This window comes from Rousettus aegyptiacus, unplaced genomic scaffold (genome assembly GCF_014176215.1).
Source record: "Rousettus aegyptiacus isolate mRouAeg1 unplaced genomic scaffold, mRouAeg1.p scaffold_m13_p_7, whole genome shotgun sequence".
Taxonomy (NCBI): domain Eukaryota; kingdom Metazoa; phylum Chordata; class Mammalia; order Chiroptera; family Pteropodidae; genus Rousettus; species Rousettus aegyptiacus.
The window spans coordinates 73,910,373-73,928,826 of NW_023416310.1; the positions used below are offsets into that span (position 1 = coordinate 73,910,373).

The 18,454-nt window shown below is 39.1% G+C and overlaps 1 protein-coding gene across 4 annotated transcripts in view; it reads right to left on the bottom strand.

Moving 5' to 3' along the window:
• The window catches only part of CPEB4 (cytoplasmic polyadenylation element binding protein 4), a 60,162-nt gene that overhangs the window by 4,636 nt on the left and 37,072 nt on the right, over positions 1-18,454 (bottom strand). For 2 of the 4 annotated variants that reach the window (XM_016145113.2, XM_016145115.2), the window contains 6 exons: positions 10,485-10,508; positions 8,599-8,772; positions 4,293-4,382; positions 3,794-3,912; positions 3,169-3,283; positions 2,096-2,277 (listed from right to left, as the gene is read on the bottom strand). In XM_016145113.2, the coding sequence (XP_016000599.1) occupies positions 2,096-2,277; positions 3,169-3,283; positions 3,794-3,912; positions 4,293-4,382; positions 8,599-8,772; positions 10,485-10,508 (704 nt within the window). The remainder of the gene's footprint in view (positions 1-2,095; positions 2,278-3,168; positions 3,284-3,793; positions 3,913-4,292; positions 4,383-8,598; positions 8,773-10,484; positions 10,509-18,454) is intronic. The other 2 variants (XM_016145116.2, XM_016145114.2) reach the window with 1 other exon arrangement.

Sequence of the window (18,454 nt, forward strand, 5' to 3'; positions counted from 1 at the left end):
ACTATTTAGAGTGGAACACTATGGAGTTAAACCCACACCATCGTTTTAACAAGTGGATCTGGATGTTCACTGTATGTGGAATTATAATTTAACCAAAACCAACTAAGAGCCTCCCAGGGCCACAGAAGAGCACTTCGATATTCAGATCAGAGGGAAGATGCCTGATTTCTGTGTGCCACAGCCCAGGTCACGGTTTCTATCTACGGGGTCTGCTTCTCTGGTTATAATCGCAAAGCCAGAACTCTGCGCAAACAAGACGCGCCATGGTACTCACGACCTGAAACCCTGCACCGTTCGTTGTCAGCGAGAATGGTTTACTTGAGTCTAAAAGTCAGAGGTGACTTTATAAAACCATCACTCAGCAGGCCAACCTGGCATTTCAGCCTCTTGAGCATTAAAAATAACCTGGCTACTAAGTCACCAGTGAGAAAAGACTTGGTTATTTTTAGTCTTGGAGAGACTCGTGGCTGAAACTCCCTTATACTGACTGTCACCACCACCGGTGCCATCCAGTTCTGACAAGGAATCTGGACAAAGGTCAGCTGTGAACAAAAGAGGAAGGGCGACCCAGGAGACGGCGAGAGCAGACACAGCCAGAGCACTGGGCTCTGGCCCAAGGCCACTCTAACATCTCCAGAGTGGTGAGGACACTTTTAGAATAATCCGATCGCAGAGGAGTGAAAATTCAGTTGGAATTTCTAATGACTAATGTCACGACTCTGAAACCCATGTCGGAATGAAGCAGTGAGGCAGGACAGACCGTGTGAATACAGCACGAGGAGGGATGTGAACAGATTCTGTGGCTAACACGGCCCTTTCCTCCCTGTGGATAAGAGAATCTACACCTTTCTTTTGAACGTACAGCACGGTGACCACTGTGACCGGAAGCTCTGTACCGCCACTGAATGACGGCATCCACGGATGAAACGCGGGACGCACAAACCACTGGTGACCGGATAGGCTGCCATGCGGAGCTGAGACCAGCATGACACGATCCACCCTTTCTGAGCATGATGCCTCAGGGTGTCGGCTGTCTGCGTCAGCCTTACTGACAGCGCTGGTCTAACATGAAATAAGGCGCTGACGTCAGAATGTAAATCAACTCGTCTCATAGCTTCCTTCAAATCAAGGTCCTTCTATGAGACCAAAAAAAAAAAAAAGCCAGCTGAACTAAATACTGAGCTTGTTAATGAAGCTGATTCGCCTTCCGGGGTAAATTCCTATCCACCACCAAGCAGGAACACACTGTTTGCCTCCTGGTAGTCAGTCTATAGACCACGCTCTGCGTAACACTGGTTGGTGTAAGACAGAGTCCTATCTACCAGACCAGAAACTCATGAGGACAGGGACTTCTAGTCCCGGGCATGAAAACATTTGTTGAATGCATGGAACACAAAGATAGCAAATAAACGTGAATGTGAAGAAATGAGATGCATCGTGGAACAAAGCGTTTCCAATACATTGGAAAATGGAAGCTTCTTTCAACCTTTTGATTCAGAGGTTAAACCCAGCAGGGAGGCGTATTGGCAGTAGTGCTAACTGGTTACTACCTAATTTCAGTTGCTACCTGGACTACAAATGATTATGATTTCTTCTACTTAATCTATTACTGTAATGAAATATTTCTAAGACATGCAGTCCTAGAAGTGAATTTATTCAATCATTTGTTGCATAGTGCACTGGAAAATAGGGCTTGCTGAGGTATTCGTGATGTCCTAGGATGAAAAAAACAAAGGTCAGGAGACTTCAAGGGCATTCATGTCTGTATACTTGATATAAAGTAGTTTAAAGGATTTGGTAAATATTTATTGAATGTCTGACTAACGGAATAAATGAATGGATGTGGGTGATGGCTTAAGAAAAATTAATTGACTCGAGTTAACTGATATAGTATTCTGCTTAGACTACTAAAAAAAACTGAGAGCGAAGAAATTCATAGGCGATTCCTACATGTATTATAGGACATACATCTAATTGGTCCCATAGCAGAACCGTCAGCTTATTAATGCCATATAAAACTCCCCCATTCCAATCTTGCTAACGACACATTTAGAGGGCCATTCCGAGAACGTTCCAGAATGAGCAGGGCACTTACCCGTTTATCTATCTCTCCGTGCTGCAGCTGAACAAAGCGGGCACTGATAGCAGCTATGTAACTCTGTTGATTGGAGAAGGCGACCCGCCCGGCGCCCTTGGGGTACTTCAGCTCGGGGTCGGTGTCGATGCCGGCGTAGCACACACCTCCGTACAGGCGATCCATGATCATGGCAAGCTCCACTACATGAGGAGGAGGAAGAAGGGGACCACGACATCAGGAAAATGGACCTGGCTCACCAAAGGTATCATTAAAAGCAGTTTATCTGTACTCCGAGCTCACGTCATTATGATAATTATAAAAATCTAACGTAATCACAACCAGATCTCCACTGGGCTAACGTTTTATCTTTAACGAAGGGCAGGGGCTCTGCCAAGTGTTCTACATTTATTTGCTTTTAATCTTCACAGCAACCCTATGAAGTAGGTAGTAATTTCTTGGGGAAACTTGAGGCACGAAGAGGACAATTTTCATCTTCTCCGTGAAATGTTATTACAATTCTGAAACTGCATTCTTGTTCTTTTTACATTCTTTATCTCACTTATACAATTAAATATCAAATTAATTGACTAGGATTGAAATTTCTTCTGTAAGTACTGCTCCGAAAACACGATACACTGCTAAGAATCCTGCTATAGTTCAGAGCTGGATAAACAGCTAATAAGCAAATGAGAACATGGGAAACAAGTTAAACATCTCAATACATAATCTATTCTTGAAGAGTGTTTTTTTTTTTTTCCCACTTGATGATGTGAGTAATAATCACCAGCGTTATGAGACACTTTGCATTATCTTATTTAATCCTCAAAGCAACTCTATATAAAGTAGATATCCTTTTTACTCCATTTGATAGAGAAGGAAATTAAGAATTTGAGAAATTAAGTAATTTGTCCAAGGTCACTTAACTCTTCACGGGGAACAGAGCACATGAATTCAAACCCAGACACTCCGATTCTAGAACTCTCTCTTAGACATTCGTGCAAATGCCCATGGAGAATTTATCCTGAAAAAACCTTTATAAAATATTTCTTATGCTTAAGGACAAAGAGGATTTTGTTGTTGTTTAATCATACCAGCTCGTAACGGTCGAGGAACACCACCAACGAATATAGTTTTTCGTGGGTCGAGAGGCTGTGAACCGTCCATCACGAAGTCACTGTCACTGAGATTCCAAGGCCGAATCTGTACCTAGGGAGCGAGGACACCGAAACATCTCATTCTCAGTACAGACAACTGATGGGGAAAGGAGTTTAAAACTTTACAGAATATTTTATATTTTTAAAAGCACTACTCCAAACAATAAAGCTATAAAACTAGAAAAGACTTAAAAATAGCATATCCCAATCCTTCATTTCATTTTTAAGAGTAAATTGAACCAAAGTGGAAAGTTAATTCCCTTTTACAAGCTCAATCTATTATTCAGAGGAAACTCGACTATGTTATCAAATGCATTATCAAGTCTTTTAATAGTAAATATTCACCAATATGTTAATTAATCGAAAATTGGATGTCAAAATAACATGCGCAAAAGATATAAAATGCCCATGTCAGGGGCCCGATGACAATAACAGAACTTTACTTCTAATCTACTTACAAACGTGTCAATTAACAGAAACGTCAAGATATCGTTGGGTTTTTCAAACAGAGTGGAGATGGGGGCAAAGACAAGACACTACCTCCAGGCTGAAGCGCACTTACTGGCTTATCTTTGATGGTGGGGCTCGACACACACAGGTAGAGTTTTCCATCTTCTTCAATGCATGCGTCGATGAGCGCCTGCACAGAGCTCTCATCTTGAAACAGCAGAAATGCATAGCCTGATCGAAAGGAAAAGAACGCTTATACGGTTTCTTAATTTTCTTTCTCTCTTTCTTTTTTGTAATTCTTCAAGAGAAAGGAAGCATAAACTAAAACTAAGGAAAAGGAGTTCAAAAAGTGAAAAATAATTAAAACTGAGTATTCCTACCCGAAGTCTGATAATATCAACCCTAAATTCAGTTTGATATCTTGAAACATCTTGTAGAGTAAAATTAAATTTGAATTGAAAGTATATGTTACGTAGAAATTTTAAAGATGTATTTAGAAAAATATATGTTTAACAGTGGAAAATTTTACAAGGAAGGCAAACATTTATGAAAAGGCTAAACAGTAAATAACATAAGGATAAACTATAGGTGTGTCGAATCTTGACAATTACCTTTAGGAGGAAAATAGGATTTGCTCTCTGCTTTATGAGGCCAGTCCACAATCAAGGGGCCAAAGCGACGAAAACTAGCTGTGATTTCATCTGATGAACAACAAAGAAAAAAAGATTTACATATTTTTATGATCATTTTGGGGAAGCAGTTTAGAAAACACAGTGTCAAATCTACTGTTTACAAGAACAGCACAATGAACTCCTGCACCCCCTCAGCGAGATTCCCCACTAATTAATATTTTGCACCTTTCCCCTCTCGTGCCCCTTCCCCTTCCTCCTTCCAGCTAGACGTATGCGTGATCCAACCTGCCTAACATCTTTCCCTGACACGATGCTCTATCATGGTACCTGCTCAAAGCAAGGTCACTTCCTTAAACACCACTGTATACCGATACAAGACCACCAGCCAATTCACAGACTACATCCAAATTTCCAACTCTCCCGACAGTATCTCTTTTTCCCTTTCTGATCCAGCACACGTCTGGCCCTTAGCTGTCATGTCTCAGGGGCATCAGTCTTCTTCAGGTACGGCTCCTCATTCTTCCCTCTTTCGCATCCTCAACAGTCTTAAAGTGTACAGGAGGACTCTCAACCTGGGCCTGCACTGTTTCCTCATGCCCAGACTCCTGCTATGAGTTCTAAACAGGATCACCACCACAATGATGCCATGTCACCCTGTCCTAACTGGGCATGTGAATCTTGATCACCTGGTCGAGCTGGTGTCTGCCAACCTAGACCTGTACTATCCACCAATATCCTATTTTCTCATCAGCCTTGGCATGAATCAAAGATTCTCGCCTCGTACCAATTACCACAATGACAGTTGCCAAATGGTGATTATTTCCATCATTCCCTCTACATTCACCAATTAGTATTGTACAATAAGAGCTTTCTCTTCTCATCCACTTATTTAGCCATGTTCTTATATCAATATAGAGCTGTTTTATTTAATGAGTTAAATCTCATTCTTTCCTTATTTATTTTGGTGCTCCATTTGTCCCCAAAACTGTCCCCGATTTGGCCAGTGGGAGTTCCTATGTCCTTTTGACCTATCCCCATCATTCTTTAAGTGCTTCTGCGCTTTCTGACCCAAGAAGATCCTCCAGGGTCTTGCCTTGTTCCTTCTCTGCATTTTTGTTTGTTTGTTTTTCTTCAAGAAGTCCTGGTTTCTTTCAGTGACAAAAGATATTTAGAAACTAAGATCTGGGTACTCCATGTGCTCACTGCTGGTGAGTATTTATAATCCCTAAGTCTTCTCAGTGGACAAAGCTCGGGAATACATAAATGTACACACGCAGACACATTTAGAACTATTTCTATACCTGTGTGTGTTTATAAAAATGAGTTCGTATTGACATTTCCAATTCGCCCCCAACATTTCACGGGTTTTTTTCAGCCCGCGGCGTTTCCGTGTTTGTAAATTCCCTTCTCACCTTGAGTAGCTTAGTTCCTCTTAACCTCAATATGTTCACCTATCTGCTTAGGTAACCAATCTCTCTGCTACCCTGGGAGTCTCCTCTACCTTGTACCTCTGCACCCCAGCCCTTGTTGCCCTGATTTCTTGGGCGCCATGTGTACTGTCACTGAGGCCTCTGAGCAGGCCCCGCCCACGTCCATACCCATGCCCGCCCTCCACCCTCCTTTCCCTCGCCAACCCACTGCCTTGCACATCAATACCTCAGAGCCTCGTGAGAAAGGGAAAGGAAGGGAACATGGGACGGGCAAGGAAGAGTCTTGATCATATTTTGCTATTAACTTAAATGATACCAGGTATGTTATACTATATGATTGGATAACTGATGAGTGGACTATAGGAAAATAAATTCCCAAGGAACTTCTGGAAAGAGCGAGCAGGTAAGCATGTGTAGAGAACACGTGGGAATACGCAGGACAGAGGAACGGAAGGCAGAGCTGGGGAGTACGTTCAACTTCCAGTCTGGAGGAACTGTTTGCCTCCTCCGGGTTGGAACTGTGTCGTCTGTTCTACAGAGCCATCTAGCTCCTGTGAGATTGGTAAACGGGGGGATGATTTTGGCGTAACCTGGAACTTCCTGGTTCACAGATGGTTCTTCCTAGGCCAGGGGGGCTAGCGGAGTGGGAGCCGAATTATTTAAGGAAAAAGCCCCCCAACTCGTCCGATGTGCACGCAGGTGCCCCCTCAGTTCTCGTAATAAGAAATTAAACATGAGCACAGCAGCCAAAGCGCCCTCAGCAGACAGGTGTACCCCAACCCTCATCGGAGAGTCTGCACTTCCTCTGGTGCTCAGAGGTCTACTTCCACCTGCGTCGACTCCAGGCTGGCAAGCCAGTATTTCTGCTCCATTGGTTTGATGCATTTCCAACATTCCTCGAGATGGCCTCTAACTTCTGCAACATACACTGCCCAGGTCATCTCTGAGGTACTAGTTGCCTCTTGAACAACATGAGTTTGAATGACAGCCTCCACTTATATGTAAATTTTTTTCAACAAATACTAAAAATGTATTTTTTTCTTCCTTAGGATTTTCTTAATAACACTTTCTTTTCTCTAGCTTACTTTATTGTAAGAATGCGGTGCATAGAGCATACAAAATATGTGTTAATTGACTATTTATGTTATTGGTAAGGCTTCTGCTAGAATTCAGCTCTGGGGAGTCAAAAGGTGTATACAAATTTTTGACTGTGAAGAGTCATATATATTTTTGACTGTGAGGGAAAAGGGGAGGGTTGGTACCCCTACCCCGACATTGTTCAAGGGTCAATTATAATTCTCTTTTTGTTAGTGCTTCGGGTACAAAGTTCATTGGGTTTTAAAAGATCTGCCTCTAATCTTATTTCTCCCATGAACCCTGTAATTTTTAGTGCACAGTTTTACAAAACACAATATTCTTCAGGAATACATGTCTCCCATTCCGGGAGAAAGGCCTGCCAACCTCATTTGCTACTGACGTGTCAATATACGTGGCCTTAAGGATAAAGCAGGAAGACTAACACAATTCCCATTAGTTTTGCTCTGCTGCCAAATCTGTTACATTTACCTGTGCCTCTAAGAATCTTAGGAACTGTACATTTCAGGTTGATGAATAATTTTCCAAAAAGAGCAGACTATCTAGGCCAGAGTTGTTTATCCCAGCCAGGTCGGATAAGATTCAGTCTCCTCTTTCATATGCATATAATTTTTCATCAAAGACCAGGTGGGGCTCAGGAGTGCTAAAGCTTTGACCTTAAAGGGAAAAAAACCCCTAGAATCCACAATACTAAAGACAAGAGAAGGCCACAGCCAGGAGCTTACTGGAGTGGACAAATTGTGAGCAGATAGTTGGCCCACGAAGGCTGTGAACACAAGCTATGCTCTCCCAGGACCGGATGGAGACTGAGTCAGTCTAGACTGAAATTTCAGCAAGCTTCTACCAAGAAAACCAACTCGTGTTTATTTTAGTCTTTGGCTTTTAGAAATTATTTTTGCCTCAACCTTCCAAAAGAATGATTGTCTTAAGTGGCTCAATACATTCAACTCAGTCTAAATGGGATGTTATTAAATATTATTAGACCTTTTAGACTTTTAGAGAAAACTCTTCTATTCTCCATAACATGAACTAGTTCGTTTCCATTCAGGAAACCAAGAGAAAGGAGATTAGGGAAAAAAGCAACCAAGGCTATATGGTTGCTACATAGTCTGTTATTTTGATTTTTATTAGGGTCACTGACGCCCACAGATAAATAAAATATTCCTGGACAACTAGTCCTCTAAATCTTTGCAAGGCTGGCTCCTCATTCGGGTCTTAGCTCAAATATCATTTCCTCAAAGAGAATTTTCTTAACCACCTGCTCTAAGCTGACTCCCTACATTATTGTATCTGATCGCCTTGTTTTCTTTTCAAAACGTATTCTCTGCTATTTCCTTACGTGCTCACATTTTTGTCTGCCTTCCCCACTAGAAAGTAAACTCCGTGTGAGCAGGGACTATCCATCTTGTTCACTGCTGTAAACCAGCCTAGGAACAGGGCATGGCATTTAGAAAGCATGAAAAATCTGACAAGTGAAAAATTACAAAATGATATAACTCTAAAGATGCCCTTTTCGTGGTACAATTGCAGTCTGTATTTTTCAAAAGTTCGTGCTTAATCTGAGACTTTACACTTTTAAACAATTGACCATACATTTATGGAGCAGTCATAGGAAGGTATGAAAAGCAAACGGTGCGATCGAGACTGAACACCCGGAACCAGATCGGACCGTTGCCACAATAGCAGCAGCCCTGCCCGTGAGTTGTCTACCGTGTGCCGCATCTGGGTATCGTGCTGCTAACGCTTCTTTCTCAATGTACCTTCGTCGATGTCGGGAGGCAACCCGCCCACGAACACCTTGCGAGAATAGCGTTCCACTCTTTCTCCATTCTGGTGAGTGAAGCAGTGAGGCGAGCCCAGGCCGCTGTGTAGAGGTTGCTCCCCACGGCCATCATCCAAGAATCCATCTTCCATTGGAAACAGTGAAGACTGACCTGGAATAGAAAGCAGGAAAAGAAGCTAACAGAAAGGGCTCCCGGCCACTGATTATCTCACACGACAAACAATAAAAATGCTGCCCCTTTTTTTCTCACTGAATCACACACATACGATCACTCAGCTACGCTCTTGAATTCCCATCACCTTCAAGTCCCACTGAGCCGGAGAGAAAGTACATGGTTAAAGCGAGGGCTGTCGACTCTCCCACTGGCATCCAGAAACTCCCGCGGGGTGCAATGGAAGGACAGTTGGAGAAAGCTTTCTTTCGAAAGCAGTTGACAGTCACAGTTGACAGACTTGGCAGCTAGATGTGCACTGCACATCGTTAGATCTGACTGTCAGATGCTAGATCACTTAAATTTTTTTTTTTTAAATCAAATGATATAGCCAGTATGATTTCCTCTGAGAAAGTCCTAAAAATGAACATGTTCATTCTTAAAGTGAGCACTCAGTTTACCTTAACTAATGGGATATCATCAAAACCCATTTATTGCTGTTAATCTCACTTTTTCGTCTAGTCTTCTCGAATTTAGGATCTGGGGGCATGCTATAGATATATTTTTTTTTAGTTGAATGATAATCAGTTGCAACTAGTGCTGATTCTAAAAACTAGTCAGTACGTTTGCTCTTTAAAAATCATGTCATTATAGACTACATAAGCAGGAAAGACGAGAGATGCCAACTTAGTTAATATTCTTCCCGTATTGACCTGACAGCGAAGACCAAACTTTTAAATCAAAAGCAAAACACAGAGCCATAAATAACTGCAGAATCTCTCAAGCACTGTTTTGTCACTTTTCAGGCTGCCAATTTACTTCTAGGTACTACACAAGGAATTCTTTAATGCGTCTTGCAGAACTGTATCTTGAGTGTTCTTTCTTTATTGAAACATTCCGATGTCTTTCTGCTGCATGCTTGCCTTCCTCTCAATTTTCATTACTAAACACACCAAATAATAACAGTATATTGGTTACAAATTTATCCTGTACAACTGCAGCTCAAAAGAGATATATATTATAAAGATTTTTAAAAAAGACTACAAAATAGGCTATTTCCTGAATGATCTTTAAAAGTCACTTCCATTTTGAAGTTGAGCTATTTAACTGTCTTGCTTGTAAAGTAAAAAGGCAAAATCTATTACAGACAGCAAAAATCAGGTTTATTCAGGCAACTCTGAGGAAAGATTCCTTAAATTTCTCTAAAAATTCTAGAGCTTCCCCCACCCCTCAATGTTTGAAATTTATAGGATTAGTTATTTTATTTAGCTAATCTCATTTTAAACCAAATGTATTATGCTGACTTGGTAAAAAAAAAAAAAAAGTAGACATGGGTTCAAATATAATTGAATTTCCAATATAATCAGGTATTTTGAGATGAGTTGCACTGTATTTCCCTTTTGAAAGATTCTTAATTTTTTTCTCCTAAGAAACTCCTTTCAGAAATAAAAGGAAATAAATCTTTAGATATAAATAAGTTGAGTTTATAACGCAACATAGGGAAATTATTTGGATTCAGATCCAAATCCTACCATTCTGACTCCTCGAAATAAGAACGTCTAGAGGATCAGCTACAGCATGGAGTGTGTATGGACCGGACCGAACCTGTTTCGCTCCCCCTCCCCACTGCCCCCCAAGGGTTACAAAATGAGCACACCTGGGTCCTCTCCAAATACAACTAGACATTCAAAAGTTAGAAACGATAATATTACCTCTCCTTCGCCCATATGTCCTTGCTGCATGTCAAATGAGAAAAAAAAAACAACAACAACCTTTCAAACATTGTCAAAAGAGTCAACTGAGATTTCATCTACCATCTTTTGAAATTGAAAAAACTTGGCTATACAGAGTTTTGTCTCCGAAACAAAGAATGTGAATGGTGAGAGGTCCATTTAATGCTTTCTTTAAGTTCTTCAAGGACACTGTCGAGCTGTATTTAACTTTGTTGTAAGGGAAGCCTTTTGTTGTGACCGTCACCCAAGGTCTAAACTCATACAGACTGAGCATATCGCATGATCTAAGCAACTACTAACACATTAATCTTATTTTCTCTCAGAATTCCCTGCTAACAAGCAATTCGGTAAATATTACAAGATTTAATTCTTGGCTTTTTCACCACCAGAGGATAAATAGCAATTCTGTACTATCTCTCAAGTACTCCCTATTTAAGAATATCCTAAGAAATGAAATCTTTAGGCAATTTATAAAGTTCCTTTTAACCGAAAGTTTCTTTGCCCTAATCAAGTTTTCAACTATGCCCCAAATGTTGAAAAGTAAAACATTTGGCATTTATCACCAAGTAGGGTACAGTCAGAAAGAGAAGTATACAAATATATAATTATATGTATTTCCCTGAATACTCAGAAAATGGCAGCATAAACTTTAAAACAGAAAAGTTTTGAGAAAACATCTTCCCTGAAACAAATTGGCACTTATAAGCCCAGCCTGTCCAAATACTTCAATTCTACTGAACAAACATTTCTTGAACGCCTCCATCTTGTCAGGCACCATGGATAATAGCCCAGGGCCATGTCCGTGGCCACAGAAGGAAATGACAATAACGTAGCATGCCTATTTGCTACAATAGTTGTGTGACAGGTGCAACAGAAACAGAGAAGGAAGAGCAACTGGTTTTGATTAAAGAGTCAGCGAGAAGAGGGTGTGGCATTTGAGATGGGCCTTAAAAGAAAAACAGGCAGGGCACTGCAGGGTGGCGATGCGACAAACAGGGCGGCTGCCAGGTTCAGGGAAGGGCGCCCAGAACAGCCACATATGAAACAGGCGGGGTCTTGGCTGGAGATTAGGCTGAAACAGGAGGCTGAGACCAGGTTTTTGAATTAGAAGGTATAAGAAATATCTTTAAGAAGTCATTACACGAACTGGTCAGGGTTTTGTCTTAGCCCATCAGATTCAGGCTAAATAAGAACTCAGTTCTAAATGAGTTATCAGTATAACTTAGAAGTACCATACGCAAAGTATTTTCCAAAATGGAATTATGTTGTATACCAAAATACATTTCCAACAGTGGATTTCACTGAAGTACTTGGACAAACGGATTAAAACAACGTAAAATCTCCCTCGGCAGTTAGGTTTTCACTTTAATAGGTCTTAAGTTCAGGAAAGGGATTTTTTTTTTTTAACTTAGTCAACCTGACAGAGGTTAGAGAGACAAAGTTGCCACAAAAGAGGATGCTTGTTTAAGAACATTCTATTCATACAGCTGCTCCAAAGACAAGGGAGTTCGGGGAAATGAATGACTTGCAAATTTTAGTTCTGTCAACCTTAAAAAGTTGCCTAATGTTGCTTGGATTTCTGAGAAAACATATTTGAAAAGAGTAGGCTTTTAAAAGCTACAAAATTAACGTAAAACTCTCATAGCTTCCATTTTTTCAAAAATAAACATAGTTCTCACGAACAGTAAAGGCTACAGATCAAAAGCAAATTCAAATACTCTTAAAGTCTTCAAAATTGTACTTTCAAACTTTGATTTTTACACCATAGAATTAAGCTGATTAATATAAAAGAATTCACAGTTAAATTCTAAGAACTATTTAGACACATTTTCCCATATTGAGGGAAAATCAGTTTATAGGTGTCCAATGCTTATAATATAAAAATTTCCCAAATAGGGAAATTAATAAAAATGAGTACCAAATAATAATAATAAAAGCAAGGAAATTCTGTAGCACATAAAATGAGACTGATGAAGTGTTTGCTTTCCACTTATTACAACACTGTTAATACTATATGTTATTTTTAATGTAGATTTTGACATATGATAGATATATAGGGAAGTACGCAAATCATCAGAAAACAGTTCGATGTATTTTCCATAATATAAACACACACCTGCGTCACCAGGACCCGGACACTAACAGAATGGCCAGTGGTGCCACTTCACCACCCTGTGGATGAAAGATGAACGAAGCACCTTTTCTTCACTTACTGCAAATCAGACTTGGTGCAAACCAAATACACGTACGATGAAAAACTTGTAACATAGACTCTGACCACTTTCCTGAGGAAACTGTCTTGTCAACTAATTTCCAATCTCATGATTATCAAGTGTTGCATATTATTTGATGTTTGTCAAACATTCAGGGAAGTAGCGGGTAAAAAAAAAATTCTTTAAATATGTTTAAAGAAATCTACACTTGGAAAAGTTCTAGTTAGGTTAGCCGAAATAAACTCTGCTCGGAATTTTTCTTCAATTACCAAAGATTATACTGTTAAAAGATTTCAAAAATGCATCATGCTGTTACTGAGTAAAATCTTCTAGTTTCCATCAGAGTTAAAAGAAATACTATTTATAGGTTTAGCTACTCTTCTTTTTATTCCTTAGTTTTGATTTATAAAGTCCTCAATTTAATGTTCAGTACCGACATGATTCAAGAATGTTCTAAATGGCCTGGAAAGATTATGGCTATAAATTTTTATAACTTCTCGATGCATGTTGTCATTAGATCTATTAAGAAATACTTTATTTCCAAAATGTCTTTACAAGATTGCTTAAGAATGCCCTCTATTCATCATTAAATTCCATCTAATAAAATATTCCACTAGTCTGGGATGCTAGACTTGCAAAGTCTTTTTTTCAATATACTATATATATTTTATTATAAATATACAAATATATGCTATATATTTCATTATAAAAAATGTTTATCTCTTAATCAGCATCTTTTTCTCGTTTGTTGTAACATTTGTTACACTCAGAAAGCATCCACAATAGTGATATATTCATAGGAAATATGCAGTATGCAGCCATTAAAAAAATACAGTGCATACTCACGTGCCGACGCTACTCTTTAAGACATAGTTGCATGCGGTGCCTGAGTGTGTAGTGCATGGTTCTTATTGTGTAAATTTGAAAATAAAAAAATATAAATAGATATGTGGGAATATGCATAAGTCTTTTTTCTAGAAACCACCACAAGAATCTCTGGGGAGAGAAATTGAAACGGGGAAAGGATTTCACTTCTTGTTTATCCATTTTTCTACAATTTAAAATTTAATATTATTGCTTATTTCTTTTTAAATGATACTTCTTGGTTTTCTTCTCAGTGTTTATATTAAAAAACAAATGACGTATGAAAGAAAAGCATCCTTTCCTACATGAGGGCATCTAATCGATTCTATACAGAAGAGGCCTTGGAGCTGCAAGAGATGAAATTTCCTAGGCTTTCACAGGCAATGAAAGACTGATCCCAGCCAGGCTCCTGCGGCCTCCTCAGGCCCTCTGCCACCTCTCAGCGTCCCTGGCTGAGAAGCAGATAGCAATGGTGCTTGGAGAATCAAGGGGCGAGGGCTCAGATGAAAAGATGTTATCCAATAGCTGATGGCTCCAGTAGGATTAAAAAAAAAAAAAGCATGTGGGGGAATTAGTCAAACTCGTAAATCCGTTAAAAAAATATGTCAAAGGCTGGAAGCTAAAAGGAGTTAATCTGTTAACAAAAGAACAAAGATGGCGGAACCAAAACGCAGACAACCATCACAGAGACCAGGACACACAAATCAATGAAGATGCAAAGAATCATTTTAAATGATTGTATACATCAACCCCTGATTTGATGTACTCGCTGTCATAAAATTATTTTAGATTTATGCTTAAGAGTTAGGATTTCCTATGTCACATTGGCTTGCATTTACACTAGCTTGTTGGTACCATATTCACAGAATGTTGAAAAGGTACAATAAGTACGAGACTACTATCTGCTATCTTAGAGAAGGGCAGATAACGTAACTCTAGTTTCTGCATATTCCTAACCCTCAGTTTCTCATTTATGAAAATGGAAGTCTGATGAAAGAATAAACGATACCATATGTGTGTATATGATGATTAGACAGTTAGATGCTCAGTAAATAAGCATTTTCTCCCTTTCTCAAACGTAAACTCATAGTCTAGTCTATATTCTTAGTTGGTCTTCAACAAGTACTATCAGCTTTTCATTAGTATTCTGAGGCTAATCATTGGGGAGCACTTTAGAGTTTGCAGTATATTGTCCAATCATCTTTTTCATGAAAGGATCTTTCAATGTGTTCCTTATTGTAGCAACTAGGACCATACTGTGTAGGTTTTCAGTGATTGTCATCTACATTTCTCCTCGGTAAATTATACCCTCTCTTCTCATAAATTTCTCCCCTCCACCCAAACCCTTAAGCGAACAATCTTCCTCCTTTCATCCCAAAGAACTATAATTAAGAGATGCTGTCCTATGCTAACCTCTCAACGATCTCTTATTAATCTCTTCCGAGACAAGCAAATCTTCTACTTGATGCTTCAAAGTCAAAGATCTCCAGAGGAAAGAAAAACCCACATGAGTCTGTTAAAACCTGATATAGTTTGTCATCATGCTATAACTTTTCCTGCCCTAGGTTCATTTTTGACGCAGCGAATCCTGAAGGCGAAGGCAGTGGAATGGGAGGTTGAAGAAAAAAGGACAACGTACAAGCAGGTTCAGACAGAGGTGGTGGCGGCTGCATCAAGCCAGGTAAAGGGAAAATTAGTGTTTTACTCGGGGGTGTATCTCAGAGCTAAAGCAAGAAATACCAGAGGAAGCTGTGAGGTGAGCTTCTCGTATGCTTAGCCCTCTTCTCTGACTGAGCTGAGAAACTAAGTACATTTTGGGCTTGCTTTCATATGCGAAAAATGGATATAATAGCTAGCTATATTCCTATTAGATAAGATTATAGAATGAATCATTTCCTATGCTCAAAATTCATATGCTGACGTCCTAACCGCTCCCTCCGTTCCTCAGAATGTGACTATATTTGGAGAGAGGGTCTTTATAGAGATAATTAAGATTAAATGAGGTCAACGGGGTGGGCCCAAATCCAAAATGACTGATATCTTATAAGAAGAGATTAGGACACAGACACGCACTGAGGAAAGTCATATGGAGACACAGACAGAAGATGGACATGTACAAGCCAAGGAAATTGACCTAGGAAGAAATCAACTCAGATTGCCAGCCCAGGAAATAAATTTCACCCAGTCTGTGGGACTTGCTATGCCAGTCCTAGCAAAGGAACAGGGTATCCAAATAGTAGCTAGAAAGCTCACACACACACATACACACACACACACACACACACACACACACACACACACAATCAGGATCCAAGGATTCCCCCTCAAAAAAAAATCTCTACAACTAATAACACAACAATAAACTAGAATGTACACACTACAACATTCTGAGCACAGGTACCAATTACTATTGGTTGAATTATACTGGCAATGTCTTTAAAAGACGTGGTACATAGAGATCACTGCATAGTATGAGAACTGATGACTGAGAATGCACCCCCCGCCAAAAAAATAAATAAATAACCAACGATGTAATTTGACCAACTGACCGAGTCAGCCCTTTTTATCTTTGTACGTGCAAATTCCAATATCATTCCAACATAAATTGATGAAGTTGGTAGACCACTCTGAATCTTTATTTTTATCTATTTCGGACTTAAACCCCGCTTCTTTCCAAAAACCTTTGTGATTGCTTAAAAATTTCAAAACACATTATGCAATCGCAGTCGACATTCAAATGTTCATGTAAGAAAGAGAATAAACAGTTCTTCTATCTTCGTATCCAAGCAAAACAAGAAATGTCTTTCAATTCAAAAGAGGCTTGGAAGAAAAAGCTCTGAAAGTTATAGCTGAAACAAACTGAATAGCTATATCATCACCTTTCTAAAGGATTTTTAAGCCTGAACACACTATTTATGTTGGACAGGAAAGGCTCCTCATAGTTCCTTAAAGTTTTAAAACTAAATAATGAATATAAAGCAACACAACGTATTAAGGTTTCTATTTTCAGTTTTAAGAAAAGGTGGCATGGATTAAGATGCAAAGGGCCTGGACTTCATTTCAAAGTAAATAAAGTATTACTTTGGCTATCTGGATAATAGAAAAAGTATGTTCGACCACAGATAATTTTTACAAATTCATCTTAATTTTTGTTTTTTGTTTCCTTCTTTATAAAAATTTAGCACTAACCATCCTAACAACAATGACAACAAAAATGACACTTTTAATTTTCTTATGTGCCAGGTGCTATGCTAAATAATTTGCCTGTATTTCATCCTCACCCAAACCTATGAGATGGGTAGTATTTGGTGATTTTTGAATTTACCTTCATCAAGCACAATTAATGTATTACACTAGATTTGCAATACGGGTACTTCCAAAACCTGAGCTAAAATAAGAACAAAGCTATTAAGAATCAGTACATGAATGAGATTAATTACTGAGATGTCTATAGAAGCAATTACCACAGGAGATGTTTCATAAATTTGACTAAAGACAATGAGCTATGTCTACTACTAAACCAAGGTGACTAAGAAATTATCTTGATACTCCTCCACCCCCAGCTTGTTTTAATTTCATAATTTTTAATCAATCTTCTGTTGTAATCTAGACTTTGCTATTGGAAAAAGAATAAGTCTATCCGTCAGCTTCAACATCTGGTCTATCCAGGAGCTTTATTCCCTATTATAAATGCATAAATTGACATCTGGTCCTAGTTGGTTGGTTATTAAGAACTAACGCTTTATCAAAGCTGACAAAATCAAGTTCTGAGGTCCTAAATTAAGAATGCTAGGTCCGAGACCATGGTGGCTGTAATCCTACACTCTGGGGTCTTGCTAGAGGAGTCAACAAATTTCTCTGATATCTCTTTGTTCTTTCTTTATCTTCCTATCTTCCAGTTTAAGACAATGTTAATGAAAGCCAGTAAACCTTTATAATAAAATGTTCGTATATGCAACAGTAAAAACCATCTAGTCCCTTCTAGAATTTACAGACCAATCAAATATCAAAATATAAACATTTGAGGGGACAAGTTACCTTTATTTTTTCTTTGCCAAGTCAGGGTTATTAAAAGCTAATCTATTCATAAAAGAGAATATTTACAGGGGGCAGAAAAGGAAAAACAATCTCATAATAGTATTTTTTTTTTAATTCAGTGAATTTAACTTGAAGGAAAACCCACTAGAGAGTGTTTATTTTTCTCACCTCAACAAAATTAACTGATCTAATTTAGCCACTTCATGAGCAAACTGCGACAAAGAAGAGTTGATCGCTTTGCCTAAGACCACGCAGCATTACCTCAAACTTTGGTGCACTGCAATTTTCATCACACAGATCTGACTCTAAATCTTGTTCCACAGGAAAAGCTAAAATCCTGCTACAATGGCAAGCCTTATATTTTTCCCCCTTATCGCGACGCCACCGTCACCACTGGGTTTGGTTTACAGTCTACACATATTTATGCTGAAATATTATCTTTTGGCGTTATTTCTGGCAGCGGTAGCGTGAAAAGATCAAAGTCCAATGAACAAGCAAGGTTTTGATAAACCACACAGCCTCCAGAGGATCTAATGCACCCACAGCCACCCCCATAAATCAAATCTCTTCACTTTTCCTGGCGCGACAATCCTGTGTTTCACCGATTTCAAAAACTAGCCCATAAGAGGTCCAGTCATAAAGATAACTTTTCATTTCCCATTCACGATATACCACAGACAAGGAGTGGAAGGGTTTTGCTTTGTTTTTGGAACTATGAGAATATAGTGATTTAGTCAAGACCACTTAGAAGTGGTGGGACTTCAAATGTGTTTTGGGAAAAGGAAGGCATCATGAACACACAAATTTGAAATCCACTCAATAGTAAATGAATAG